Genomic DNA, 25693 nt, shown 5'->3' on the forward strand with positions numbered 1-25693 from the left:
GAAAACGAAAAAGCCAAATAAACAAAACAGAAGAGCATGCAAAGTCGTCTCACCATCTCGTTTCATAGCCATAAAGAAGACAAAGAAGGGGTATCTCGATCCCATATCCGTAAACCAGCCGTGTTGTCCTTTAGGAGCGAGTCTGTTCTGCGGGAGCATCCGAAGGAGGCGCCTCGACATCGGGAGTAGTTGCGTCTTTGGGCACTTCCGTCGCGAGTACTTCGCCCTCTGGTGAGGTGATGATGACAGGAATAGCTTCTGCAGCTTCCGCCGCCTCGCTAGTCTTGGGGGCTGCCTTGTCGTTCGAACCGGCTTCCTCTTCATCATCACTGAGCTCCTCGTAATGCCTGCTGCTAGCTTCGGCTCCAGCATCAGCTTCTTCGCGAAGAATGCGCTCCTCGCGGCCGCGCTTGTAGCAGTACCAAAGGACCAAAAGGAGCACTACAGATTTCATTCTTGGGTTAGTTCGTCATCCCATCGTGAAAGTTTGAAAAGAGTGGGAGAAAAGGAGGGGGCCGGGCAGGGAGAGGAAGACTCACAGCTTAGGGCCACGCTCCAAATGACGTTCATGCCGATAAACGCCGGCCACCTCGACTTCAAGACCTCAACAATGGCCCTCAGCATCCCCACAATCGCCCCGGGCGTCTTGACGAGGTTCGCCAGGTTCTGCCCCATGAGCATCCTCTTGGCGGCGCCCTTCATGCCGCCCTGGCCGACCTTGATGCCCTGCGCCTCCGCGGCCGCGGCCAGGAGCTCCGGCGCGAGCGTCGTCGTCAGCTTGTCGGGCATCTGCGTGACGAGCTTCTTGAGCGACGAGGGCAGCTTGTCAAAGAGCTTGCCGATGGAGCCGTCGCGGTCCTCCATGAGCCTCGTCAGGTCGTCATAGGCGGTGGGCACGCCGCTCACGAGGTCGCGGAAGACTTGGGTGAAGCGCTGGAGCAGGTCGGACGAGTCGTTGCCGGCGTCGGCAGCGGGGGCGACGGCCTTGTTGTTGCGCGCGGAGAGGTTGAGGCGGTCGAGGACGCGTTTGAGGTCCTTCTTTTCGCGCTCGACTTCCTTGGGGGGCACGGCTTCGGCGTTGTCGGGCTGGAGGGTGGTGCTGGCTTTGAGGGGCTCGGCTGGTTTCTTGTATCTGGTGAATAAGAGGGATAGCCTGCTGGGTTTCTTTTCTGCCTTTTCCTGCGATTTGTCGGCCTCGTCTTCCTTCTTGGCTGCTGTCGCTTGTGCCTTTCCTGGTTCGTCTGTCTCGTCGTCTGTGGTCTTCTTCGACTCGACATCGGAGACTTCGGTGTCCGAATGCCAGTCTACATCGTACGTGTAGATGCGCGGGGGCAGTGGCGGCGGAGGGCCATCGTCCTGGGCGAGGAGCTCCTTGAGGAAGCGCTCGTCTTCGGGCTTGAGAACTGCCTGCTGAGGAGGGAACTCTGATGCAGAGGAATCGTAGTTCTCATCCTTCTTGGCCTCCTCTTTCTTCACGTCTTTCGCAGCATCTTGCCCCTCCTTTGGAGACTCCTTTGCAGCCTCCTTCTCTTCTTTGTTCTTTTTGTACTTTTTGTAGGAAAAGTATTCCAGCATCTTGGTGGCTGTAGCTGCTGCCTCAGGGTAGATGCGACAACGGGTGAATAGGTAGGTAGGAAAACGCCGTGAGAGGTCGAAACTTAGGGGAAACGGAGATGCGAAATCAAGACGATCTGTCGCCTCTCTCCCTGGGGATCTTGTTTATCTAGCAGATCGTTTGCCACGTGCGGGCGCCAAAGTCGTCACGATGTCAACGAAACGAGACAAAGAGGCGTCGTGAGGGTGATGTCATTGGTGCAACAGCTTTGGCCAATCAAAGGCGGCAAACTCAATTGCAGCAAGTACGTACTCGTCGCCTGAGCAGTGAGAGGCTCACAAGAGATGTGATGTATATCGTGAACATTAATTTATGAGGCAAAACCTTCACGGTATCTCTTGAAGATTGTCCAGGGTATCATTCATAAGCTGTAGTACAGATTCCCGCCCGTTGTACATGCCCTAATTTCGTAATGGTAGAGCACTGCTGCCATCTCACGCCTTCCCATCTTATTCATCTTCCTCCTCGCCTTCACTGTCCTCATCGCCTCCCTGCTCACGAACAATCTCATCTGCCAACGCATTCCTATGCCCGCCACTCCGTCGTTTGCCCCTCTGATACGCTTCGGTCATCGTGATGGCTCTCTCCCCAACGTAGTGCGTCCCACTCCAAGCCCGCGAGCACTTGGGGCACTCTGTCCCCCGCCGTGATCTCCAAAACGCCTCTTGACAAATGTCATGCAGCCGCAGCGTGCAGTCTGGATCTGAACACCTGAGCCCCCACGTCACAATCTCCTTGCACGCCTCGCAGAACTTGATCCTCTGCCATTCTCCAGGCTCAGCATCCGGATCATTGTACATATCAATGAGCCACGGACGAAGCTCCAGGAGCGCTCGCGGCGTGAGCGAGTAAAAGTTCTCCCTGCTGATCTCGAACCAGCCCCCCTCCACCAGGCTCTCCAGAACGCTTTCCACCTCGCTGTGCTTCAGCCCTCTGTCCGTGGGACCCTGCGGCTGCGACTGATCCTCTGCGTCCCCCTGGCTTTCCCTGCGTGGCGGCCGTGCTAGTTTGATGGCTTGCATCTCGGTGATACACAGCGACTCCATCCGTGGCCGGTTGAGCTTCACAAAGATGTGGTCGAGAACGCGCTTGATGAATGACAGCTCCTCCGGGCTGTATATCGTGGCGAGCTGAGTCTGGGGGTCGGAGGTGGTGTTGACGAGGGCGAAGATGCGCTCCTTGGTGATTTGGTGCTGCGTGCTGCGGATCTCGTAGTCAAACAGGGATGCTGCCGCTGAGGCCTTGTCGATGTAGTCTAAGAACATCTCTTCCGAGACCTGCTCGGGCCTGTATTCTCTGCTCTCGGGGTCTCGAGCATTTTCAGCATTGACGATGGCCGCAATGATTGGTCGTGCTTCTTTGAATGTCAAGGTGCCGTGAGCGAGAAGAGCCTGCAGAAAGGCCCTGCTGCCATGGCGGTATTCGGACTGCATGTGGTGGTCCGTGAGTATGTACGTCGTTTCTCGGTTATGCGCTTGTGTATAAGTCAAGTTGGAGGCTCATATGAGAGTAAAGAAAATATGTTGGATGAATATCAGTAAGACCTCTATCGGCGTTTGATGAAGCAGTTGTCGCAAAACGCGTGAAGAACGCGTGCCTCTTTAACGGGCTGTGGCGGTGCGTGGCTTGATCATCTACTCAACGACTTGGGAGTATCGAAGAGGAGAGCAATCAGCTTTGCATTGGATATTTCAGGGCGTTTGATTTTGCGATCGTCTTGTCTTACACTTGCAGTACGCTGCAGTACACCTCGATCTGCAGATGCTTCATCCACTTGCTGGCTTGAGTCTCTTAATGCATCAATGTTGAAAAAAGGCTGCGCCACATTATGCTGACTCATCAACTCCAACTTGACCAAACCACTACACGTCGGCTCTGTCTTCTACCAGAAATTCATCATTGCGCCAACCAAGACAAATCGCCAATATCATAATTGCATGATCTCATCGACATAGGAAGGACGCCATACGATTGACGACTCACACTATTCTCATGAGGACACGCAACCGCCCCTGCTGCTCGGTGCTCTTCGTCTTGCGCATCTCTCACGCCCTTCGCTACGGCCCAACAGCGCGATCTTCGAGTGGCCACTGAAGCTACTTGACCGTTCTTTCAGCAGACTCAGCCCAGCATTGCGGTCACTTCAGTCTCTTCATCTTTCAGTCATTTGGATGAGATAGTACTCAGACACCTGAACGATCGTCAAATCAAGGGGTCACGAGGCCCGCGTGCTGGGATAGGCAGCGTGAGGCTGTGAGCCAGAGTGCGTCATCGCTCGTCTACGAAGCAGTATCATGATCTAGAAGCTATGGACACCAAAGATTTCGATGTAGTCCGCATTGCAAGAAGCGATGGAGTCGACACCGGGCCTGGGTACTGGCCAGTGGTGACGCCCACGCCAACAGCCGCCAATGCCACCAAGAAGGGAGGCAAGGAGACCACCGCCGCTGACAAGGCTCCGCGAACAAAGCCTCAGATGACGAGGCTAGCTGAGGACGACCCGCGGTTTGCGGAGTGGCGGATCAAGCTGGGGATTCTGTTGAAGCAGGAACTGTCGCCCACGCCCGACGGTAAGATACTACACCCAAAGCAAACACGAGAGTCGAATACGCAGCCTAATCATGATGTGTTACTCGATAGAAGGAAACCCGTGGTATGTGCATTTCCCGCGAGGCTACTGGCTCTATGAAAAGTCAAAGCATCTCTGGGTGTCTGGATACCCCATCAAGTCCAAGCTGTTCAAGAGCCCTCAGGAGTTTGGTGTTCACCTGATATGGCTGCTGTCAGCGTCCAAGGACTACGGCGATTGCTGCTGTGTTCACTGCAACACGCCTAATCCCTCCAAGCCCCCCGTTGCTCCTGAAGAGCCGGCAGGCCAGACCATTTCGCATAGCTCAGCTCCGATCTCAATCACAGCCTCGGCTCAGGCACCAACACAACCTCCTATTCAAGCCCTGGGCGAAGCCTCAGCTAGAACAGACAAGCCCGAGAGACCGGTCAAGGTGACGCCTGTCCCTCTGCCCACGATTCCAGGCCAACCACCTCAAAGGCCTCCCAGCATCGCGCCTCGCCCACAAGCAGCGCAGCCTCAGCAGCCCTCTCAAATTCAATCTCAGCAGCCGCCACAACAGACACCGGTGCAGCAAACCCCTGTACCGCTGCCCGCGCACATTCAGTCGCGCGAGCCGGCCCAGCCCGCACAAATCCCTCTGGCCCCTCAGCTTATACAACCAAACCCGTCCCAACCAGTCTCCAACCCTCCAACTCCGGTACCTGCTGCTGTTGCCCCTACACCGCAGCAGCAGCAGACAAAAGCCCAAGCTATCCAGTGGTCATTAAAGAGCCCACTGCTCTTCCGAGCTGGCGAGCTTGTCTGGTACCAGACCGGCAATACCTGGCGGCTTGGAATCATTTCAAGCCCCGGTAACATGACCCCCAACGGCATGACATTCGAGCTATTGCCAATTGGCCATGCCGTGGTCCCCCAGCCAAACGTGACCAAAGCTGAGGCCGACCTGCGGCCATTCCACTGCTACAGCGTCCCGTCCGTCGACATTGCCGAGCTCAAGGACAAGGTCTTTGACGAGGTGCCCTGGGAGAGCCTGTTTCAGGCTGCCGGGAGCAACGCCGTCCGCCGGGACCTCATCAACCTCGACGCCTCGAAAATGGCCGCCTCCAAGGTCGACTTCTCGCACTCCCTCTGGACCCGTCGCGGCGACGACCCCACCGGCAAGGCCGTGTCCTATTACGGCTGCTTCTTCGGCGCTGAGCGGCTCGAGATCGGCGACGCCGTGCGAGTGAAAATGGCAGGGGCCGAGGCCAACTCGAGCCAGACGACCGTCATGGGCCTGCTACACATCTTCACTAGCGCCGACTATCCTGGCTCCGTCTTCTTCCGCGGGCCAATCTACCAGCTGTCCAAGGTTGGCGCCGCCGCCGGGGGCACCGTCATCGACGACGACAAGGACAAGCTGCCCCTCGCGCTGCAGGAGGAGGTCCGGTGGCGGGCGCAGGTCACGCGGGGCCGGCAGTGGTGCTGGGTCCTCGTCAAGGACAACGTCGTCTTCAAGGAGCAGTCCATCCGCGGCCGCTTCTACCCCACGCACCGGCTCATGCCCATCTACAATCCCAACGAGTTCAGGGCCTTGCTCGAGGGCCAGCAGCCGCTGAGGGATCAGCATATTTACTTGAACAACCGCATGGATGGCGCGGGCGGGAGACATATTGGGCGGAAGGCGAATCGGCTGGATACCCTGGGGCCTTGTGTGCCGCATACGGCGAGGTTGATGCTCGAGCCGCATATTCAGGAGGAGTAGCTGGCTTGCGAGGGGCGAATGGGGGGGGTGAGAATAACGAACATTGTGGTGAGTTTTGACGTATATGAAGGAAGAGCACGGCCAAGGTGATGTGGATCTTGATGACCTCGGACTAGATGATGGGGATGATATAATAATAGCATGATTTTTATTGCATTTGGCACGAAAATCTACACAGCAGTCACATAATCCCTATGTATGGAGTAGGTAAAGCCTTGGGCAGGTGGTGAACAAGGAGACAAAACAAGCATAGTAATCAGGCAGATATTCCAATTGTATTCATATATGTGTATATCAATATCCGCCCTGGTCGAAAATGAAACAGAGAACAAGGAGAGCGAGGATATTGTAAGGTGTTTTGCCAAAAAAGTCACGCTGAGTCGACCATGTGGTATCCGAATGAAGGAAGTATGAATATGCGGGATCAAACAAAAAACTTGGATATATTGTATCAAGGAGAACGAGGGCTGCATGTGTGTGTGTGTGTGCGTGTGTACGTGTCCGTAGTATTGAGACGAACAAGGAAAGGGGATGAAGACCAGTTTCGTGCTCACAATCGCTTTTTGCGCCAAGGAACAAAAGACAAACGAAATCAAACAGCAACGGAGTAATTTTTCTTACTTCAAACAAAACAAGCAAGGCAAAACAAGTGAAACGACTCGTTCATCAATGTGAGCTGACTATTCCGAGTTGAAGCCATCCTCCTCTTAGATCCATCCTGATTCATAAGGGAGACGGTGCAACGAATAGAGATGAACCGAACTTCATGTTTGCTATCCGCTTGTATACCTCCCACCTTCCTGTATTGTGCATGACATAGGAAATGACAGCTGCAGATGTTTGCAGGTTCGCTGGATAGACGCTGAAGTAGAAGATGAAGAAAGTCGTCCCATGTGGTATTCAATGTCTGAAAAGTATAAGGGTGAGGGAAAAGGCAGAATGCTTCAGCACGGGAACGGCGCTCTGAGAAAGCCGAATTATGTCGTTAAATCCGTCTCGAAGTATGAAGGAACAGACGTCAAGGCGAATGAGAAAGAAAAACAATGACGGGAAATGAAATCATTTGAGGATCAAGGCAGACAAAAGCCTAGCCCGTGCAGACCCAATGAAGATCGAAGATGATGAAAGCCCTATGTGACTTTCAGACTGTCCAGCTTGGCTTCTATTTGCTTGAGAACATCTGGGTCGGGTATGGGTTCCACTTTGCGAGGCCGAGCACGAGGAGAGGCCTTCGATTTTGGAGTTTTGCATTTTCTGCACTCCGTCCCGTCCGCGGCGTCCTGAGGATAGATCGTCTTGCACTTTGCGCATTCGTAGTGAGGGACGCTGTTCGGCCCAAACTCATCGCCAGGATATCCAAAGGGATATTTATCCTTCTTAGGCCTTTCACATGTCTTTGTTAGCACATACCAAACGGCATGACGTGTGGTCGGATCGACTTACGGGTCTCGAGGACAGTCAGTACAGCGAACGTGGCTGCATCTCTCACAGACTTTGGTCCCGGCAATGAACAATATGTTGCATTCGTGGCAAGTCCGTCGGACACGTTGACGAGGCTTCTTGTGGACAAGATCCTGGCCGCCCGTCTTGCTGGGGCGCGTAAGCACAAAGTCCTTGTCTTCGGGGCCGTAGTCGGGCTCAATCGGCGCGTTCTCGCGGTTGGCCTTGATCTTGGCAGCTCTCCGTTCCCGACTAGCAATGATTTCGGCCTCGGTGCGCTTCGGTGGGTAACGCGTGCATTTGGTGCAACGAGCGTGGTTGCAGTTGGGACATTCCTTGCCGGCGCCAAAGGTAGCGTTGCAGCGGTGGCAGGTTCGGCGAATGCGCATTCGAATAGGCTTGTCCATGCGCAGGACGGTGTCGTTGGGAATGGCCTTTTGCCATTCCATGGGCTGAATCTCCAGGCCAAATCGTTCGTTCAACTTCTTTGCTCGCTCCTCAAACAGCTCCAGCCTCGAGAGCTTGCTGACTCCAGCCAATCCCTCGTACGCAGCTCGTGCCTCGGCAAGTCTAGTGGCGGCATGGCTGCTGCTGCTCCTAATATCAAGCGTTAGCACACTGCCAATCGGACAGGACAGTACCCAACAGACGGCTCCCGAAGGCTACCGGAACGAGTGCCACTGAGCATCGTTGCACGGAAGGTAGCCGGAACAGAACGACTGGGCAAATCCCAAGAGAGTAATTCCAATGTCACACATACGGCTTAGAAACAACGTCGGCTTTGGTCACTTGGACCGTGACAGGCACAGCAACGACGCCGCCCTGGGCAGCCGCAGCTGGAGACGCGGCGACTGTCGACTGACGCTTCGAACCACTCCGCCAGGCGGTTTTGACCTTGGAGAACACCCTTCCGATCCCCGTCTTCTCCTTCTCAGGCTTGGGCGTTCCCGCCGGTTGTGCGGAGGAGCTCATGGTGTCGTTGGTTGGTGTACAGACGGCGGCTGTCTCAGTATTGTGAACACCCAAAGGCAAAAAGAGCCGTTTGGCACGACGAATCCGACAGGCTGGTAAAGGTGTATCGCAGCAGTAACAACTTGAGGTGACGTGTCGAGGCAACCGGAGTCCGTTCCGTTATTCGTTCCTTTTTCTGCAGTCTCCTTTTTCTGATAACTTTTTTTTTTTTTTTCCTTCTTCTGCTTTTGGTCGGAGGTAGCTGCGGTTACCACGGTAGGCGATCCTTCGGGCTTGTGAGCGGCTCGATGGCTGGAGAGAGCTGGAATTGAAGTCGACAAAAGTTGTGAGGGCCCGGGCGTGGTAATAAACAGCTGACGACGGCCCAGGGACAGCGCACCATCCGACGCCCTGCTGCGATTGACGTGAAGCCGGGACACAGCAAGAAAGGGCTCGGAGGGCCGCTGAGGTGCAGGTGGTGTGCGAAGATTACAGCAGAGGGAGTCTGCAGGTGAGCGGAGGAGAAGCGACGGGTCGCACAGCGTTGGACGTCCCAGCAGTTTTAGCACTAATGCCGGGTTGGGCCAGGTGCCTTTAGGCCTGCGCCTTCAGCGGTCTTAGCGCGCCTGCATCTCACACGGTGGCCGCACGGTGCCCGGACCCCCCCGCCGCTGTGGCGACCAGCGACCCAAGCGGGCCAGCGCGGGTCTGGTGCACCGTGCAAGACGCTATTCGCACATGCGCCGGACCGGCTCCAGCAGCCCGGGATGGTTCTTTCCCTAAAGCAGCACCTACCCCCTGCCGCTGGACGGGGGACTTTGCAGTTGCAGGTACCTTCCAGTCTACAGACAGGTACGAGGCACGGACACCATGTTACTGCCATTCCTGCTTGTCGGACCACCTGGGACAAAGTACCATGATACGTGCATGCCCGCCCTCCCGTACCTGCCAGGACGAGAATGAACAGCAGGGCGGAGGGAATCACCGGTGCGCCGGCTTGGAAAAGGTCGTCAAATCAAACAGGCCGCTACCCAAGGTAACCATACCCAGGTACCTAGTTACCTACAAAAATTACCCTCAATTCAGGTAAGGGGGGTTGATTGAGTGATGCGGCACGATCTCCCGCTTTGTCACCAAGTTTCGACTCCAAGTCAGTCCCATCTTACGACTTCAGAGCTCATTATATTACCGCTGCTAATTGATTCATGCTGCCAGGTATCCAGGTATTGCAGCGGATGGTCGTACAGTGCCGAATCTCGTTGCAAGCGCGCGACTCACGGGAGAGACACAGCTCCTATTCCAACTCTTCTTCTCTCCACTCCCCCTACGAATTAGCAGCAATTAGCAACGGGCGACGATGGGGCGCGCCAAGGGTGTCCAGCGCGCCGGAGCCTGGCGCGGGGTCTGTCGAGTTTCTGCCCCAAGTCCACAAGCGTGCCGCTGGGAAGCACGGCGCCAACGACGCAGGAGGGTCCAGGCCATGGGCTGTGGTTGGGCGGGCGGAGCGTCTGAGACCCAGCTCTCTGGGAGGATGGTGTGCGGAAGCGTGTAACGGGAGCTGCCAGCGGGAGCACCAGTCTATCGACTCCCGTCAATCCGCACCCAGCCCGTCGGGTCCAGCAGCGGCCGGTCGGGCTTTGGGGCCAGCCAGATTCGCCGCCAAGGACGACGTGATGCATCCAGACACGTACGTACAGTAGCGCGCTGCAGCACGTCCTGCGTCCATGCAGCGCGCAGATGCCAGTGCGCGCGAAGAGTCCCAGTGCCTCTTCTGCCGGCAAAGCACCCTCGACTGGCGCACGAAAAGTCGAATCGAGGAGGCGACCTGGCCACGGGAAGGTGGGGGAACTCTCCCGACGCATCCCGGCTCGTTCTGGTTTTACATGACGATCGCGACTGGAGTCGCAAGCACACGTGTGTCATCCCCTACGGAGAATTCCATCGAGAATGGATGCTCGCACTTTGGACCAGATCCTCTGGCGTGACCGAACACAGAGCGACGGACTGCGTTTGAGAGTTGGGCCATCCTCTCCGTCCAGCACATGGCTAGCAGGGCTGCAGCAGGGCGGACCGTCTCGAGCCTTGCCATGGGCTGTCGTATTCTAGCCCTCTCACAAGAGGTCAGCGAAACCCAGCCAGTGCTTTTGCTGCTAGCGCTGCTGTTGCTAGCACCAGTAGTGCTTTGCAAGTTCACCGAAACAAATGCTGTCTGCCAGTATTTTGTCTCTTTCTTGGCCGACACTAGCTAGGCTTGATCGACCATGCGCCAGCAGCATTCCACCCAGGGGGGCCTATACCGTTTCGGCAGCCTATGATGAAGAAATCTCGGGCACACGGGTCGTCCTTTGATTATCGCAGCAAGCATCCGTGAGCTTTCTGCGCTTACATACACATCCTTACTCGTGCTCGGACGTTCTACACGCAGTACCGCGACAACACCGCGAACGTTGTGAGAGCCTCTTCAACGCTGCCGTGATGACAAACCCACTGGGCAGATACAGAGCGCAGGGAAGTAGTAGTGTATATCTGCGAGTCGATATCCAATCACTCACTATCTGCGCATGATAGTACGACGGGTGTCAGTTTTGGAGTTCACGTGTCCAGTATGTATTCCCAAGGAGCTGCTACCTCTTCGTACTGCTCTCACATTGAAGGTTACTCATTGCCTTCATGCTTGCCACATGCTGCTTTGTGCTTCATACGAATGAAGCCAACAATTGCATTGTCATACACCAAAGAGTATGCATTTGTACTTCATACCGAGGCGAGTGCGCGCCCCGCGGAGATTGCACGATGCCTTATTTTCGTCTGCGATGCTTAATACTGGCAATCGCTGCCCTGTGTGCCCTGTGCTGGGGACATGGACGACCAGAGCTGCAGATTGGGCACTGTGGCGGAGTCCCCCGTACCGGCTACCAGGTAGCAGCACCTCTCGCGGCTTGCTCTGTTGCTCCATGCAAGTCGACGCGATGGGCCATCTTGGTTCTCTGGCGTAGGCGAAACTCGAGACAGATCGCTCTGCACACGCCATTGCGCGACGCCGTCTCTGGCCTTTGCGCTTCTAGAACGGCGATGATACCGGCTTCGGGCGCTGCACATCAACAGAAGCGTCTGGGCGTCGAAACAGGAAGCTGGCCCGACAGTATGGCATCGAATCCCCGCACGACACGACAATTTCTGACACTGTGACTCGACAATGTCTGCGAGTTTTCTGATGTGTCAACTCTCGCAGAGAGTTAGCTCAAGCATGCCTGCTAATTTGAGACCCCTGGCAACTTAGAGGGTGCATCATGCAACAGCCGCATGTCCGGTAAACCCTAGCTTGCCTAGCCAAGCTTCGTTTCCGCGGCCTAGCCTCTGGCGGGTTGCGGCTTGTAAGGAGGTTTTCCGACGAGCATGCTTGCAACCTCTGCTCCGTACTCTCCTGCAGATGATTCGTTGGAGAGGAGAAGAAGAAGGGAACTTGGAATTCGTACGCCGTCGGCACGTAACTGAGCAGCGAGAACCGACCAGTGACACACACGGCAAGGACCGAAGCGTTCTCGGCATGCTCTGCCAACATCGCCAACGAGCCAAATGCAGATCCACAGACGGACGATCGCTTATTACTTCGCAGAAGCTTCATGGTACATACTAGCCTGCCAGGCCGTCACGACTCTCCCTGATTCCGACGGCCTGGTATAAGGGCCAGCCGATGGCGAAGACGAAGAAGACGAAGCAAATAGAAGCTGCTGACAATCGAAATACAGGCGCAGGTATGAGTGCAAACGCCTTTCTGCATTCTAGCTCGCAGGCAAGACCAGACGAAGAACGCAGTGCCCCGTGGCGCAATGCTCAATAAGCTCTCAATTGCCTCGCCCCTTGGGGTGGCATTGCCGATAGCATCATTTCGGGGTTTAGCAAAGCCATTTTGGCATGGAGTACGAAGTGCGGTTACTTTTCAATACGACAACATGCCGCCACACGCGTCGACAGGCTTTCGACAACCTTCCTTTGGTCTGTACTCGGTTTCTGGCTCTGTGGGTGCTAACAGTACTCGTACGTCGTACTTGAAACCCAATGACTTGACCACTACATCAAATGCCAGAGGGTCTCCATGTGGACAAGCTTCCCAGATGGTGTGCATGGCTGCTTCTGCATGCTACCAGGTAGTGTACCCAACAAGCCGTGACGCAGCGTCCCACAGTCCTGGAGACCGGCGTTCAACAAGACAGCGTGGCATGCAGGATGTCTCAAGCTTTTCCGCGAAGCGACTGTCACCATCCGAGCCATTCATACAAGCAGATTCGACAGACCAAGTCCTCTCGCAGCATCCCAGATACGGAGAGCATTGCGCGGGGGGGCAGTGCCTCTCGGTTAGACAGCGAGCACGCTTCTCGGTTGGGGGAGAGAACAACGATGGTGCCGTTACATCCTGAAAGCGAACCCGACTATTTGCAGCAGCCTCCTGTTGCCATAGATAGGGCATACGAGCATAATCGAGGACGCAGACATCCCACGTACCCGACCACTTCGCACGGTGGTCGTTTCTAAGGTACAGTACAGATGGCATCACAACATCCAATGTACTGTAGCTCCTTCTTTCCGACCAGGCCAGGCCCTTGAGAATGAAACTGGGCGATCCGCGCAACATTGGAACCGTAGGGTCCATAGTATTGATTAATTACAGGTATTTCGAATGAAGCGCAAAGGGGGCTAAATACTTCGTAGGGTGTACTCCTGATCCATGCAAAGAACTCAATCAATTGTGGGACAATGATATTGTCATATCTCACATCGTGGGTCCAACGGAGAGGTGAACTACTTTCAGCCGTTCTGCTGGTTGACAGGCTTGAGAAGGGACAGTCATTGAAGCATAGAGACGGGAACAGTCAAACCACGCGCTCACAGGCTGCGAAAGCCAATACTAGTGTACGTTTGGTTCACAAAAGCTGACGCCCTTTAGGCGAACCCGAGAACGAGGGCTGTTGGTCCTTTACAACGTCGATGTGGAGTTTCGCCAGCGTCCTAAAGCTGCTCGAATCCAAAGTCGGTGAGCTCTCAAATTGTTCTCGCAAGCCAGCAGCCAAGCTTATTTGCATGGGGTCAAGGCACTTGTGAGCTTGATGAAACAACATCTCGCACGTACAGTAATGGTCGTACATGCTTGCAGTCGGAGCAAAACCACACCCCCGAAGCCACTGGTGAAGTTGGTGACTAAGCAACCACCGTCCCGTTTACCCTCCACACCAGCATCGCCGTTGTCGTCGTTGACTGACACCACCGTAAACGACGGAGGAAACGGCCATCATGGACCAGCTTTCCGTCCTTTCTGTTCGTCGCTGGCGCAATGGGGGTTTCTAGCTGGCCTACAAGGCGCATTTCCTCATTCTGAAAAGGGACAGTTTCCTGCTCTTCCGACTTGGTCCCAACTCTCTTCCCGCTTCCCTCACCTCCTCCTGCCTCTCTCAACTCCTCCTGCCTCTCTCAACTCCTCCTGCCTCCCTCCTCTCTTTATGCAAGGAACAGGGGAACTTCCCGTGATGAGCCCTCGGGCTTGAGAACAACTCTCTGCACTCCTCGCGATCTGCCAAGAGGCATGCATGGATGGATCATCGGAGCCACATCATGGTGTTCTCTCTTCTATATAACCTGCAAAATTGGCGGCTGAAGCATACACCAACTCGCAGCCCTGGTGAAAGCACTGAAGTTATGTGTCTATGCCGTCTTCGAGTTTGAGATGGTTTGCAAAGCTTCTCGGCTTGGTATAAGTCATTTCGCAGTCGGCGAAGGTGCAGGAGCAAGTACTGTCTCCATGTACAGCCTTGACATGCAGGTTGATACCTGATCTATCTAGACGTCAACATCTTCGAGCAAGCTTTCACAGGGCAGTCGAACTCCAACTTTGACATGGTCTCTTCTCTGATGTTTGGTTTCAGAGCCCTCCGGCTTCGGCACTCGATTTCACATCCATCATATGTGCAGAGAAGACTCCGAGCCGCAGCATGCTCCTCTTTGAAATAAGATAGCATTTGCCATTTGTTCCTAAACGCCTCCTTGCATCCATTTGCTTGACATTGGTAGCATTTGGCACCCGGATGACGGTTCAGCAAATGTGTTCCTCTCTGCTTTGATGATGAAAAGGCGTCTTCGCGTCCTTGAACAGGTAAGGTAAGCATACCTAAGGAAGCTGGTTGAAGCTCCTCTCCGATTTCGGCAGGTGGGGGAAGGCAGAGCTGCGCTACCCGCGAAAGCCCCGACTTCGCTACTCGAGCTACTTTACATCATATTTGGGGTTCAGCTCTTTTCCTTCTTACTTCAGTTCCTTCAGACATCTTCCTGCTATACCGACGATATTCAATTCTTCTTCTGAACACACAGACCGACCCAATTGGACGAATTGCCTCAAGCTAGAAACCATGGCGGAGCACAACATTGTTGTTTTTGCGGGCGACCACTGCGGCCCAGAGGTGAGTTTGCTCCCCGAGCTCTTTTTCACGTTTGACGTGGGCGAAGGCAGAGAGGCTAACTGTGGTGATATGGACAGGTCGTTGCCGAGGCGATCAAGGTACGAGGCGATTTTTTGCGACGCACGCAGATGAACATATCTGACATAAGATGCTATAGGTTCTCAAGACGATCGAGCAGCTGACCCCGAATAAATTCAACCTCAAGGACCACCTCCTCGGTGGGGTAAGTCGTTCCTCTTTCCTCGGTGTCAAGTCACACATGTCTATCGAGAAACACGTTGCTAACCTCGGCCGTTCTCTTACAGTGCTCCATCGACAAGACCGGCTCCCCCCTCACAGACGAAGCCCTCGCCGCCGCTAAATCCGCCGACGCCGTCCTTCTCGGCGCTATCGGCGGTCCGGAATGGGGCACCGGCGCCGTCCGCCCGGAGCAGGGCCTGCTGAAGCTGCGCAAGGAGATGGGTACCTACGGTAACCTCCGCCCCTGCTTCTTCGCCTCCGACGCCCTCATCGACTCCTCTCCCCTGAAGGCCTCCGTCGTGCGTGGAACGGACTTTATGATTGTCCGCGAGCTTACGGGTGGCATCTACTTTGGCGCACGTAAGGAGGATGATGGTTCCGGCGAGGCGTGGGACACGGAGCCGTACTCCCGCCCAGAGATTGAGCGTGTTGCGCGATTGGGTGGATTCCTCGCCCGCGGTAGAGGAGAAACTACTGTGACTTCGCTGGATAAGGCGAATGTGCTAGCGACGGGCAGGCTCTGGCGGAAGGTTATGGATGAGGTTTTCCAAACTGAATTCCCCGATCTGAAGGTCAAGCACCAGCTCATCGACAGTGCAGCCATGATCATGGTCAAGAGTCCGACGCAGCTAAATGGCGTCGTACTTTGCTCGAACCTTCAGGGCGATATCCTTTCGGATGAGGCCTCCGTTATCCCCGGCAGTATCGGGTTGCTTCCCAGTGCAAGTCTCAGTGGAATTCCGGACGGAAAACAGCCCAAGGCCCAAGGCATTTACGAGCCTATCCATGGTAGGTTCTTACCTCCCAGTCTACCGCCTCTTTACAAGCCCTCGCCCCAAGTTCTAACACACGTCTTCAGGGTCCGCGCCAGACATCAGTGGCAAAGGAATAGTCAACCCGATCGGCACCATCCTCTCCGTGGCCATGATGCTGCGTTACTCCCTGAACCTCCCATCCGAGGCCAAGGCCGTCGAGGATGCCGTCCGCGCTGCCATCGACGCCGGGCTGAGGACAAAGGACATGGGCGGGAACACGGGCACCGCAGAGGCCGGCGATGCCATTGTTGCCGAGCTCGTCAAGGTTCTCAAGGCTTGAGGGAAATGTGAACCAGACAAAAAAAAAATTGAAAATGATGGATGGTAGAAATCTAAGGATGGGAGATCAAAAGGGCGAAAGAAAATATTGGTGGTTGAAGCGGCATGAGAAATGACAAGGAGGGTTGGACAACCCCCGCCAATCGTGATATCCAGGAATCTAAACGTTTTCCATCTCCGTTCAATCAAGAGTACTGTAAACGTTGCTCAAAGAGGACAGAGGCCCACTTCTCCCAATCCAGGCGTCTTTCACCATTCTGCTTGGACAAGCGCTTTCTGTCTTCCTACAGGTTTACGCTGCTCGTGTGGATCTGGTTTGTGTCTGCAAGTCGACGGCAAACGCACCCTCCTGAGCCGACAGACGACTTTTATGGGCACAAGCACGAGTCAGAGCTGCCATCCGATCGGTTTCGCAATGGACCCGGCAAGCAATCCGATTTTTCGTGGCCGCTGTCTGTGGGCCGCCGGAACGAAACCAGCCTGCGTCGAGGTGGACAAGGCCCAAGACGCCCTGCATCGCACCCCGGGCCTGGCACCGAGGACGTGGATGAGCCAATGGGTCAGGCAGCGTCTTGACGATGCCACCACATTTGGAGCTAATTAGCCTGAGTTGTTGCACCAGGACGTATTAACGCGAGTGGTTCTTTTGGGTAGCCATCCTGCCATCGTACGATGTGACATACTGTATGTACAAACAAACCACGGGGAAGCACCGTTGGGCTGCCGGAGAGAAATGACGTTGCATCCCCTGTCTCTCTCTACATACAGTACAGTATGGACGCCGTCTGCTCCGGACGACTGGGTAGCTCTGCTTGCTGCGAGGCAACTTTGTAATCCTACCTCCCCTCCCGTCTCCCAACGCACACCAGCTCGGACCGTCTGATGAACAAATGGCTCAAGGCATGGCATGCAATGCAACCCGGGACAAGGACTCCCCTGGTCCACACGAAAAGAAAAGGGAGAGCGTCCCGTCGACTGGGTTCCGCTTGCGCTAAATCAGCTTCTTCGACATGCCAAAAGCCAGCGCTGTCAACTTGTACGATTATTAGTGGAAAAAATGCCAAGGCCGAGGTGAGATGTTCGCGAAACAGAGAGCAGCAGCCGGTGACAGTTGTGGCATTTTGACGCCAATAGTGGGACTGAGGACGGGCTGCAGGCGAGACGGGAGACAGCCTCGTATGACCGAGCGACGGGGTCTCTGACGGATAGTATCAGTTGTCACGAGAGGCCATTTTTACCTACTCCGCTGATGGTGTTTCTGTAGGTTGTCTTCAGAGGGCATGCGGAGAGCGAAAGTCAGTGACGATACGCCGACGATCTTGTCCTAGCAGTTCAGCATTCCTGTTCTCTGATTCTAGAATGTCCGCGAGAGCTGAACGTCCTGTTCTAGGGCCCTATCGCGGGCAGCCTTCGAGGGTCAGCTGTTGAAGCTGACGTTTAGGCTCTTTAGTCTCGTGCCTTGAGGATGCGGCATTACCCGATGGTGGTGAGATGAGACTTGTTTGCTCCAAGAAAAAAATGACAGATGCTAACGATAGCAAAAGTTGGCCGGAACGACCTAACCAGAAGGATCGTTTCCATCTTTTAACAAGTACACAATCCTTGTCTAGCTGCGTCTAGTTCGACTTCTTGGTGGACTAAAAACAAGAGGGAGCCCTCCAATCTTTGTAGGCCGCTTGGAGAAGGATAGATCCGTGAGGCCCAATCTGTTGATCGGAAGATGCCTGATCACTAAGTAGGCACATGAATGTTATTGGTGATTTGCTAGCATCCCATTCAACTGTTCGTTGTGGACGATTCCTACTATTAATGAGCAGCTGCTGAGGACTTGGTCGATCTGTATCTGTTGTTGCCGGAAGCTGGGTGCTGTAGAAGGAGTTTGGAGTTTTGGGGCGGGTGGCTGCAAAGAAAGGGTACGGTCGAGTTTACCACAGAATATTTTGTTAGTTGAAAGGCTGAAGCAAGGGCCGTACGAGGCACTAGTGGGCAAAATGGTTTGTTCCGGTTAAGTTCTCTGCACTGTTGACTTGATGGAGTCCCCTGAGCTATTGACCATGATTCTAGCATGGATGTTGACAAGGAGCAGCTCGGAGAAGTTAGCAATCGGGGCCTCGATGGTGCCCAAGTTGAAATTGCTGGGTTTTGACGGCGCGGGCATGTGCTCTCGCAGACGGTGAGAAGCCCCGGCTTGAGAGAAGACGCGGCACGTAGTCTTACAGGAATGAGCGCAGGGTATGAGAGGCTTCTGTGGGAGAATCTTGATGGGTGGCTTGTATAACATTTTTTTTTCCATTTCTCGGAGGCGCTTCGCTGGCAGCCTGTACTTTCTTGGGAAGCTGGTTCACTAACAAACACCTTTCACGATAACGTAGAACACTGGGCACCAAGAGACTGATTTCCGGGTGAAGGGCAGCTTTCCCCTTGACAATTCTATAAAGGGGCCAGAAGAGCCTTTTGTATCAATATCTGTGTTTTGCGGGTTCTGTTGAATTAGGTGCAGTGGCAAAGTTCAATACCAGTCAGCCGTAGTATGCAGACCATGGAGTTTCACGCAGGGGCAAGTGGCAAAGGGGAAAAAAAATCGGTTGAGGGTATTCTGTCGAACAAGGGCATGAAAGAACTGGCGGGCGTTATTGAACATTGGTAGGATTGCTCATATTGGCTCAATAATAGTATTTATGTATTCATGCTATTTGCTTTGTCAGATGGTGGTTGGCTCAGTCGCATTGCTTGCAAAGTGGTATTAATCGATCGCGAGATGCATTGTATGTAGATGCGAGAAGGGCGAGTGATGCGGATGGCCTCTGTCTCATGCCTTGGAAGACACAGCATGTTGATACACGCACGACATGACCATTTCACCTTTGAAGCAATGGCAACTTTTTTGCCATCCCAATAAACACATGACAAATGTTGCTCTCTTCATTACTCTCTCTGTTCTACTACCTTATCCTTTCTCCATCTGATGATACATTTGAGGCACTTTATACCAAATCGGGCAATGTCGTCACTTCGGCTCATTGCCGGCAAAGCTTGCGGCGACCAAACGAACTTTGATGCGACTTACGCGTGGGCGCAAAATTGCTCTCACCAACATCTTCCATCTTTGACTCGCCTCCTCTCAGCTTCGCAGCAGTTCAAATCGTTCACCCAACCGCTCTCGCCGCTCATCCGCTCCTTCAGCGCGCCAGACTGTGCAAAGATCCACTGCACGGTCTCACCTACCACGACCCCTCGACCACGTCTCCCAGCTATATGACCCAAGAGCTTTTCAAGACTCCAGCACAGCTCCCGGCCAACAGTCACCTCGATTCTCTCCCACTCTCCCAGCATGGCCTCCTTCATCGCGACGCCAGCGGCCTTGGTCGAGGCCCTTCCGGCTCTGGCCTCGGTTCACAACGCCTTCGCCTCGGTCCGGATGAGCACCAGGGCCGGGATGCCGGAGTGAACGCTGAACGGCTGGACGAGAAGCTGCAAACATTGAGCCTCGGCGGGGACAACGACAATCGCCCTTCTGTGCCCGGACAGCGAGTCTACGAGTACGAGAAGGCCTTGACCCCCCAAGCCGCGAAGCAGGGCCTTGGGTTCCAGGTCATAAAGCGCTCAGAGCCCCGCGCCGATGGACTCAGTCTCGAGGACTTTCCCAACGGTTGGTTTCGCCAGTTCCTTGACGACGAGCGAGCGATTGCTAACTGCTGACCGCCAGAAATTCTCACACACATCTTTTCCCATCTGCCACCCGACTGCCACTCGTCGGTGGCGCTGGTGTCGAAGCGATTCTGGGCGCTGGTCACCACCCATCATGCGTGGCGCATGGCCTTTATGCGCTTCTTCCCGGGACATACCATCCTGGAGAACAATGGCAAGGCTGCCGCTGCCAATCTCACGACCGGGCCATCCTCCGATGCCGTACGTTTCGAGACCCGATACTTCCCTCGACTCACACCGCTGGCCACTTGGAGGAGCGAGTATCTTCTGAGGACTCGCCACCTGAGAAGCTTGGCTCGCGGGAAACCAGGGACTGCCGTCGGCCGCGGCGGGAAGAAGTCGAGCGCCGTCTTGACCTACAACTCGAAACTGCCCTGGCAGGTGACGAATCTCCACGCCGTCTTTCTGAATGGAAAGAAGCCGCCTCGCGTCATGCAGGGCGCCGGAGATCTCGGTGTCGCAACTATCAGCGACCCTACCACTGGAAAGATTGAGAAATGGGGAATTCAAGATCTCTACACAACTCCACAGCTGGACGAGGTTGCTCCTAATCTGGTGCCGTACGGCTTGGGAGACGGTCCAGCTGGCGTCCCCAATGTCATGGATGTGAGCTACACCTACGGCATGATATCCGGCGAGGGATTCCCCGGTGGCCGGCCCTACTTCCGAGGGGTCAACGAAATGCGTGGCCGCTACATCGGGACAGAGATCAGTGCCGTAGACTCTCATCCGGATATCCCCAAGATCCCCGAAATGTCCGATGCCATCTGCAGCGTCTGGATTGCCAAGTCGTCAACCGTCACGGCGACGACCCAATCCATGTGCGGGATGCTCACAGGCTCTGCTCTCGGCGTCATCACCGCCTATTCACTTGGCTGGGATACCACGGGCCCGAGATACGCCAATGGCGATGTCACCGCACGATGGGTCGTCAGCCCCGGTGTCCCCATCATATCCCTCAAGGTCGACGACGGCTTCAACCAGAAGCGCAAGTCGTCTTCCAGGGTCTGGGCAGTGGCCTTGAACGCCCTCGGCGAAGTCTACTATCTGTGCGATGTACCCGTCGGAAAACCCGGGCGAACTACTGGCGAGGACATGACGAGAAATGCCTGGTATGCCGGCCGTACAGTGTACTGGCACCTTCTCGAGGCGACTCGGAGAATTGCTCGCGAAGACGACTCCGACAAGAACGCAACCCGTGGGGGCTATTCACCACGCTCACCTTCTCTCAACATGCGTCTTAGCCAGGACCAGATTGTGGCAGAGGCTCGAGAGATTGAAAAGTTTATGCGCTACAGGCCCTCTCACTTCCGAAAGGTTTGCGAGGGCTGGGACATGCAGCGGAAGCTCGAGGTCGACTTTGCGAGCGATGATGGGAAAGGTGCCGGCGAGAGCATCTTTGTCATCGACTGCGGCCTGGCCGAGAACTGCCCTGCTGGTATCCAACGCTATTCGCGCTCCTTGATACCCGTTCAGGGCACTCCCAGCGAGGAGGCTTCGACACCTCTTGCGTCGGTCCCGACGTCGCTCTTTGGCAGCATTGGAGGCTTTGCTAACCGCATTTCCCCTGCTTCCGAATCTCAGGCGCCATTGTCTCCGCCACCTACTCCCAAATCGCCCCCCGTGCCTTTGACTGTCCTTCATGACTGGTTCAAACAAGGGCTGGAGCTCAAGGGCTACAGTCATGATACCGTCTTGTCAGTTGCCTTGGACAATTCGCTGACCTCGAAGTTCACGCTTGGGGAAGACCCTCTCCACACTGCCAATGAAGCGTCCTCCATGACGAGTCCCTGGGCCGAACACGGGGCGAGGGAAATTCCTGGGCGCCGAACCCGCTTCATCGTCGCTGGTACCAACACCGGCGCGGTGCTTGTCTGGAACGCGCGTGACGACGACCGAACTCGCGAGATACAGCCATTGCGCATCATTCAGACCGACTCCCCAGAGGTCTCTGCTGTGGCGGCCTCCGGATTGTATCTCGTTCATGGCGGCAGCGATGGCCTTGTCCAAGCCTGGGACCCTTTGGCATCTACAACGGATCCCGTCAGAACGATCAATGCTCGGTCAAACGGCCGGGTTCCTCGTCACATGCTGGTCATGAATCCCGCATTGCAGGCGGAGACGTACTCGGCGGCAAAGGCCATATACCTTGACCCTGATTCCACGACGCTGCAAGGTGTAGTCTCGTTTGGGGCATTCCTGCGATATTGGTCGTATGGGTCGAATGGCCATGCTACAGGCCGTAAACGGCGCGTCCGACACGCTGATATGGACGCTCGGCTCGCGAGTCGCCGGCAAGGCCATGCAGTGTCGGGCTACATCGCCTCCGAGGAAGCCGAGATGCGGCGAGAGGATGAGCAGCAGGCTCGCGAGCACAACCGTCGCCTCAGGAGATTCGGCGCTTTAGGCGACTTGACCGAGGAAGAGGCGCTTCTCTACGCCCAGATGGTCTCCCAAGAGGCGTACCACGTGGAGGAGCAGCGACGCGCTAGCGATTCGGCAGCCGACGCCAGCCTGGATACTGCCTCCTCCTTCAGCGAGAATACCGTTGAGACACTGACGCCTGATCCGAGCGTCGTCGGCCCGTCGGCTTCGGAAACGAGCGGCATGGCTGAGGATGAGTACGAGCAGCAGATTCAGCAGGCTATACGCCTGTCCCTGCTGGAAGGCGTCAGCAACGGCGTCGAACAATCGCCCATGGATTCATCGCGGGGCAACAGCTCTGTTGACTTTGACCATTCGGTCAATGTCAAGTACAAGCCCAAGGGCGGGAAGAAGGGGAGGCAACCGGGGTCTTCTGGCTCGCCGTCTGCGGAGCACACGCCCATTGGCGGCGGTCCTTCGCGATTGAGCACGACTGAAGACGAGGATTTGGCGATTGCACTGAGTCTGAGTATGCAGGACCAGGGTGGATACTCGCCGCCGGGGGGGAGCGCTTACTTGGATGCTGGTGATGAGCAGGATGCGTTTCCGTCTTTGCCTGGTGAAGGAAAGGGGAAGGGGGTGCGGAGGTGGTGACTAGACGTGGGAACCAGAGTGAATTCTGGTGTTTGATAAGATGGGCGGAGGATATTTACGTTCTACCTCTTGGGGCATGGCGGAGTGAATACTAGCCATGTTCGAATTTACAATGACTGTTCTTTAGCTAGATGTTCGAAGAGCTATTGAAGTTTCCCCGATTGATTTTCACAATTGCAATGCGCTTATCCTCATAGTTTGGCCGAATGACTTGCAAGCACAGGTTTAGATGATTGTCTAAAAGTGATTTCCAACAATCTATAAGAATTACACTGAGTAATGCCCAACAGCCGTCCTATAATGCTCTACATATCATACAAGTTCTTGTAAACACGTTACAAAAAGGAGGAAAAGCCCGTCACCGACGCCTCTAAGCCAACGTCCAAACAAGCACTGAAAACAAGACGCTCAGAACGCCCCTACCATTCGCCCTCCCGCGCCCCAAACCCGCACCACTCTCATCGTCATCCTCACCTCCAACCGTCCCCAACCTCGTCTCAACAGGAAACCCCTGCCTCGAAGCCCCAGCCAAAGACAGCGTCGCCGTAACCGACTCCCCAGGATACGTCAGCGTCACCGAAGCCACCACCAAGCCCCTCGGCCCGACAGTCACCGTCTGGCCCGCCACAACAACCGTCGTCTCGAAATCCGTCACGTCCTGATTGAGCGAATACGTCGCGCCGTTGAGCACGACGAGCGAAGGGAGGACCTTGCCCACCGTGATGCCGCCCACGATTTCGTATTCCGTGGCTTGCGGGTCTGCGGAGGGGCCGCCGAGGGTTGTGCCGTGGAGGGAGATGCCGCTGGGGCCGATGGAGATGGGCTCGCCGTTGATGGTGGTTGTGCTGTTCTCGGGGTGGATGTCGGGGCCGTAGGTGATTGTCGTGGAGTTTAGGATCAGGATGGAGGGGCCGATGGCTGTGAGCATTTGGCCTCCCGTTATGATGGCGTGAGTTGGCTGGGGGGTGGGAAAGAGGAGGGTTTCGTGGCCGATGGCTACGGAGCGTGCTCCGAGGGTGACTGCATGGCCGTTTATGGTTGCTGTGGTTGCTGTGGCTGATTGCGGTGGGATGTTCAGCGTTGTGCCTTGGATAACGACGGTTTGTAATCCCGAGACAGTCACGGGAAGCCCTCCTAGAGTTCGGGTTGCCGCCGGTTGTTCAGGGGGGCTTGTTGGTTGGGGCGCAGGCTTGGTGATTGTCGTGCCCAATCCCACGACTGCAGTTGGCAATATGGTGAACACTTCGCTCCCGACTGTGACTGTAGCAGTTTGATCAGGCTTGAGGTTAGACACTGTCTCTTTGCCAATGATAACTTGGTCTCCCCCGGCAGTGATCTGAAAAGTAGGTACTGCCGACTGTCTTACGCTTTCAGGAGAATCAGGAACGGTTGTTCTGGTCTGCCAGTCATCACTCTCCTCTACAGTCTTGTGATTACCGTCCCCAGGGCCGCCAGTAATCTCTGGTTGGCCAAAGTCAGGAGTGGGTTCAGGTGAAAACACCACGGACGGATTCTTGTCCGTCGTGATAAAGGTAACGACTTGTCGACTGAACGACAGAAACGGCCTCATTGTAATAATAATTTCACCGCCACCCTTCCCAGCGGCATCGGGCGTCTGCGTAATAATCTCCGGAAGATCAATTGAAAATGTGGGAACAGGCATCGGCGCTGGCATCAAAAGATCGTACGAGGGAGAGGCCGAAGACGGGACATTGACTGTGAGCGTTGATGTAGAGTTGGATACGCGAATCGTGCTGAAGAACGTGGCGAGGGCTTCGCCCGTGGGAGAGCAAAAATTTGGCGTCACGATGGGCGAATACGGGGGGGTGTAGTCGGTGCTGCTTCCGTAGAAGGTGATTGTTGATGTGTAAACAATGGAATATTCTGTGACGGGCTTGTCGCTGGGTAGCGGAGTGCATGGCTCTGTTGACGTCGTCTCTGAGGGGGAGGAGGAGGTGGCTGCAGATGTGACGGGTCGTCTGTTGGTTGATAAACCGGCTGTTGAACAATCTGAGGCATCGCCATTTCTGCAAGCAGTAATGATGGAACTGATGGTAGAATTACTGATTGGCGTCGAGACAGGGCTCGAATTCCCTGCTGTGTGTATACGCTCGGTCGCTGGAGGAGCGCCCGTTATTCTCTCATCGTCTTTGGCCTCGGTGCCTGCTGTGGGCACACTAGACGACAAGGAGGACGTTGAAGAATGTATTGGTGATGATAGCGAGCTATTGGTGCTATACGTCGTCCAAACCGATGCTGTTCCAGCCGTTGTAAGCACGCCGTGTGTTGTGGAGAGGGCCGTCAACCCCAAGAGGGTAGCCTTCGAGATTGTCTGTTCTGTAGTTGGCAGTTCCTCTTGGCCACTGTCTATGCTGCTGTTGGACCAGAGGCGCCGTCGCAAGGTCTGATGATGTAGAATCTCTGCACATAACGGTGAGCAACACAACGCCACCACAGTAAACGGAGAAGCTCAATGTACCTAGTCTGACAGCCGCTCTGGCACACTCTACGAGGAGTGCGGCGCAAAGCAACACCGAGATATCCACGCGCCTCATTGTTCTCAGATGGCAAACAACTCTCTCATCCCAATGGCCGACTGGGACGGTGCAGAGGAATATGGAAGAAAACAATTCGGCCAGCCATTAGAGTGAAGCCCCATGGACCTGTAGGGAAACAAGAATCACAGGTCGAGTTTTCACCATGCCAGGATTTGATGAATCGGTGAGAACATAAACAGACGTTGAAGTGTTTTGCACAAATAGTCACCGGCAAGGTGACTTCTCTGTCGTAGCGTTGATGGGCAGAAAAGGCACTGGTTGTTGAATGAGCTCGGCGTGTTTTGCATGGGAAGCTCTGCATAAG

The 25693-nt window shown here is 55.1% G+C and overlaps 9 protein-coding genes across 9 annotated transcripts; 5 read left to right on the forward strand and 4 right to left on the reverse strand.

Annotated features, from left to right (window-relative positions):
- Positions 1-130: 130 nt before the first annotated feature.
- On the reverse strand, positions 131-1583 carry CCMA1212_008968 (uncharacterized protein; the record flags this gene model as incomplete). Its single annotated transcript, XM_073706070.1, has 2 exons — positions 540-1583; positions 131-441 (listed from the first exon to the last, which is right to left on the reverse strand). Exons 1-2 carry the CDS (start codon positions 1573-1575, stop codon positions 131-133), a joined length of 1347 nt encoding a protein of 448 aa, XP_073555383.1. The 5' UTR covers positions 1576-1583.
- A 481-nt stretch (positions 1584-2064) lies between these two features.
- Positions 2065-3048, reverse strand: CCMA1212_008969 (Non-structural maintenance of chromosomes element 1; the record flags this gene model as incomplete). The annotated part of the gene is made up of 1 exon (XM_073706071.1): positions 2065-3048. One exon carries the CDS (start codon positions 3046-3048, stop codon positions 2065-2067), a length of 984 nt encoding a protein of 327 aa, XP_073555382.1.
- Positions 3049-3923: 875 nt separating this feature from the next.
- Positions 3924-5931, forward strand: CCMA1212_008970 (uncharacterized protein; the record flags this gene model as incomplete). Its single annotated transcript, XM_073706072.1, has 2 exons — positions 3924-4185; positions 4256-5931. 2 exons carry the CDS (start codon positions 3924-3926, stop codon positions 5929-5931), a joined length of 1938 nt encoding a protein of 645 aa, XP_073555474.1.
- A 1130-nt stretch (positions 5932-7061) lies between these two features.
- CCMA1212_008971 (uncharacterized protein) lies at positions 7062-8343 on the reverse strand (the record flags this gene model as incomplete). The annotated part of the gene is made up of 3 exons (XM_073706073.1): positions 7062-7314; positions 7375-7968; positions 8132-8343. 3 exons carry the CDS (start codon positions 8341-8343, stop codon positions 7062-7064), a joined length of 1059 nt encoding a protein of 352 aa, XP_073555475.1.
- A 1214-nt stretch (positions 8344-9557) lies between these two features.
- Positions 9558-10022, forward strand: CCMA1212_008972 (uncharacterized protein; the record flags this gene model as incomplete). Its single annotated transcript, XM_073706074.1, has 1 exon — positions 9558-10022. The coding sequence occupies one exon, from the start codon at positions 9558-9560 to the stop codon at positions 10020-10022; it is 465 nt and encodes a 154-aa protein (XP_073555476.1).
- Positions 10023-14720: 4698 nt separating this feature from the next.
- Positions 14721-16106, forward strand: CCMA1212_008973 (3-isopropylmalate dehydrogenase; the record flags this gene model as incomplete). Its single annotated transcript, XM_073706075.1, has 5 exons — positions 14721-14771; positions 14849-14869; positions 14929-14994; positions 15077-15800; positions 15871-16106. The coding sequence occupies 5 exons, from the start codon at positions 14721-14723 to the stop codon at positions 16104-16106; spliced, it is 1098 nt and encodes a 365-aa protein (XP_073555477.1).
- A 414-nt stretch (positions 16107-16520) lies between these two features.
- Positions 16521-16709, forward strand: CCMA1212_008974 (uncharacterized protein; the record flags this gene model as incomplete). Its single annotated transcript, XM_073706076.1, has 1 exon — positions 16521-16709. One exon carries the CDS (start codon positions 16521-16523, stop codon positions 16707-16709), a length of 189 nt encoding a protein of 62 aa, XP_073555470.1.
- A 2397-nt stretch (positions 16710-19106) lies between these two features.
- Positions 19107-22831, forward strand: CCMA1212_008975 (uncharacterized protein; the record flags this gene model as incomplete). The annotated part of the gene is made up of 3 exons (XM_073706077.1): positions 19107-19174; positions 19231-19754; positions 19812-22831. The coding sequence occupies 3 exons, from the start codon at positions 19107-19109 to the stop codon at positions 22829-22831; spliced, it is 3612 nt and encodes a 1203-aa protein (XP_073555471.1).
- Positions 22832-23201: 370 nt separating this feature from the next.
- On the reverse strand, positions 23202-25260 carry CCMA1212_008976 (uncharacterized protein; the record flags this gene model as incomplete). The annotated part of the gene is made up of 2 exons (XM_073706078.1): positions 23202-24994; positions 25083-25260. The coding sequence occupies 2 exons, from the start codon at positions 25258-25260 to the stop codon at positions 23202-23204; spliced, it is 1971 nt and encodes a 656-aa protein (XP_073555472.1).
- Between the last annotated feature and the right edge of the window lie 433 nt (positions 25261-25693).

This window comes from Trichoderma ghanense (genome assembly GCF_004382785.1).
Source record: "Trichoderma ghanense strain CCMA-1212 chromosome Unknown scaffold_14, whole genome shotgun sequence".
NCBI classification, from domain to species: Eukaryota; Fungi; Ascomycota; class Sordariomycetes; order Hypocreales; family Hypocreaceae; genus Trichoderma; species Trichoderma ghanense.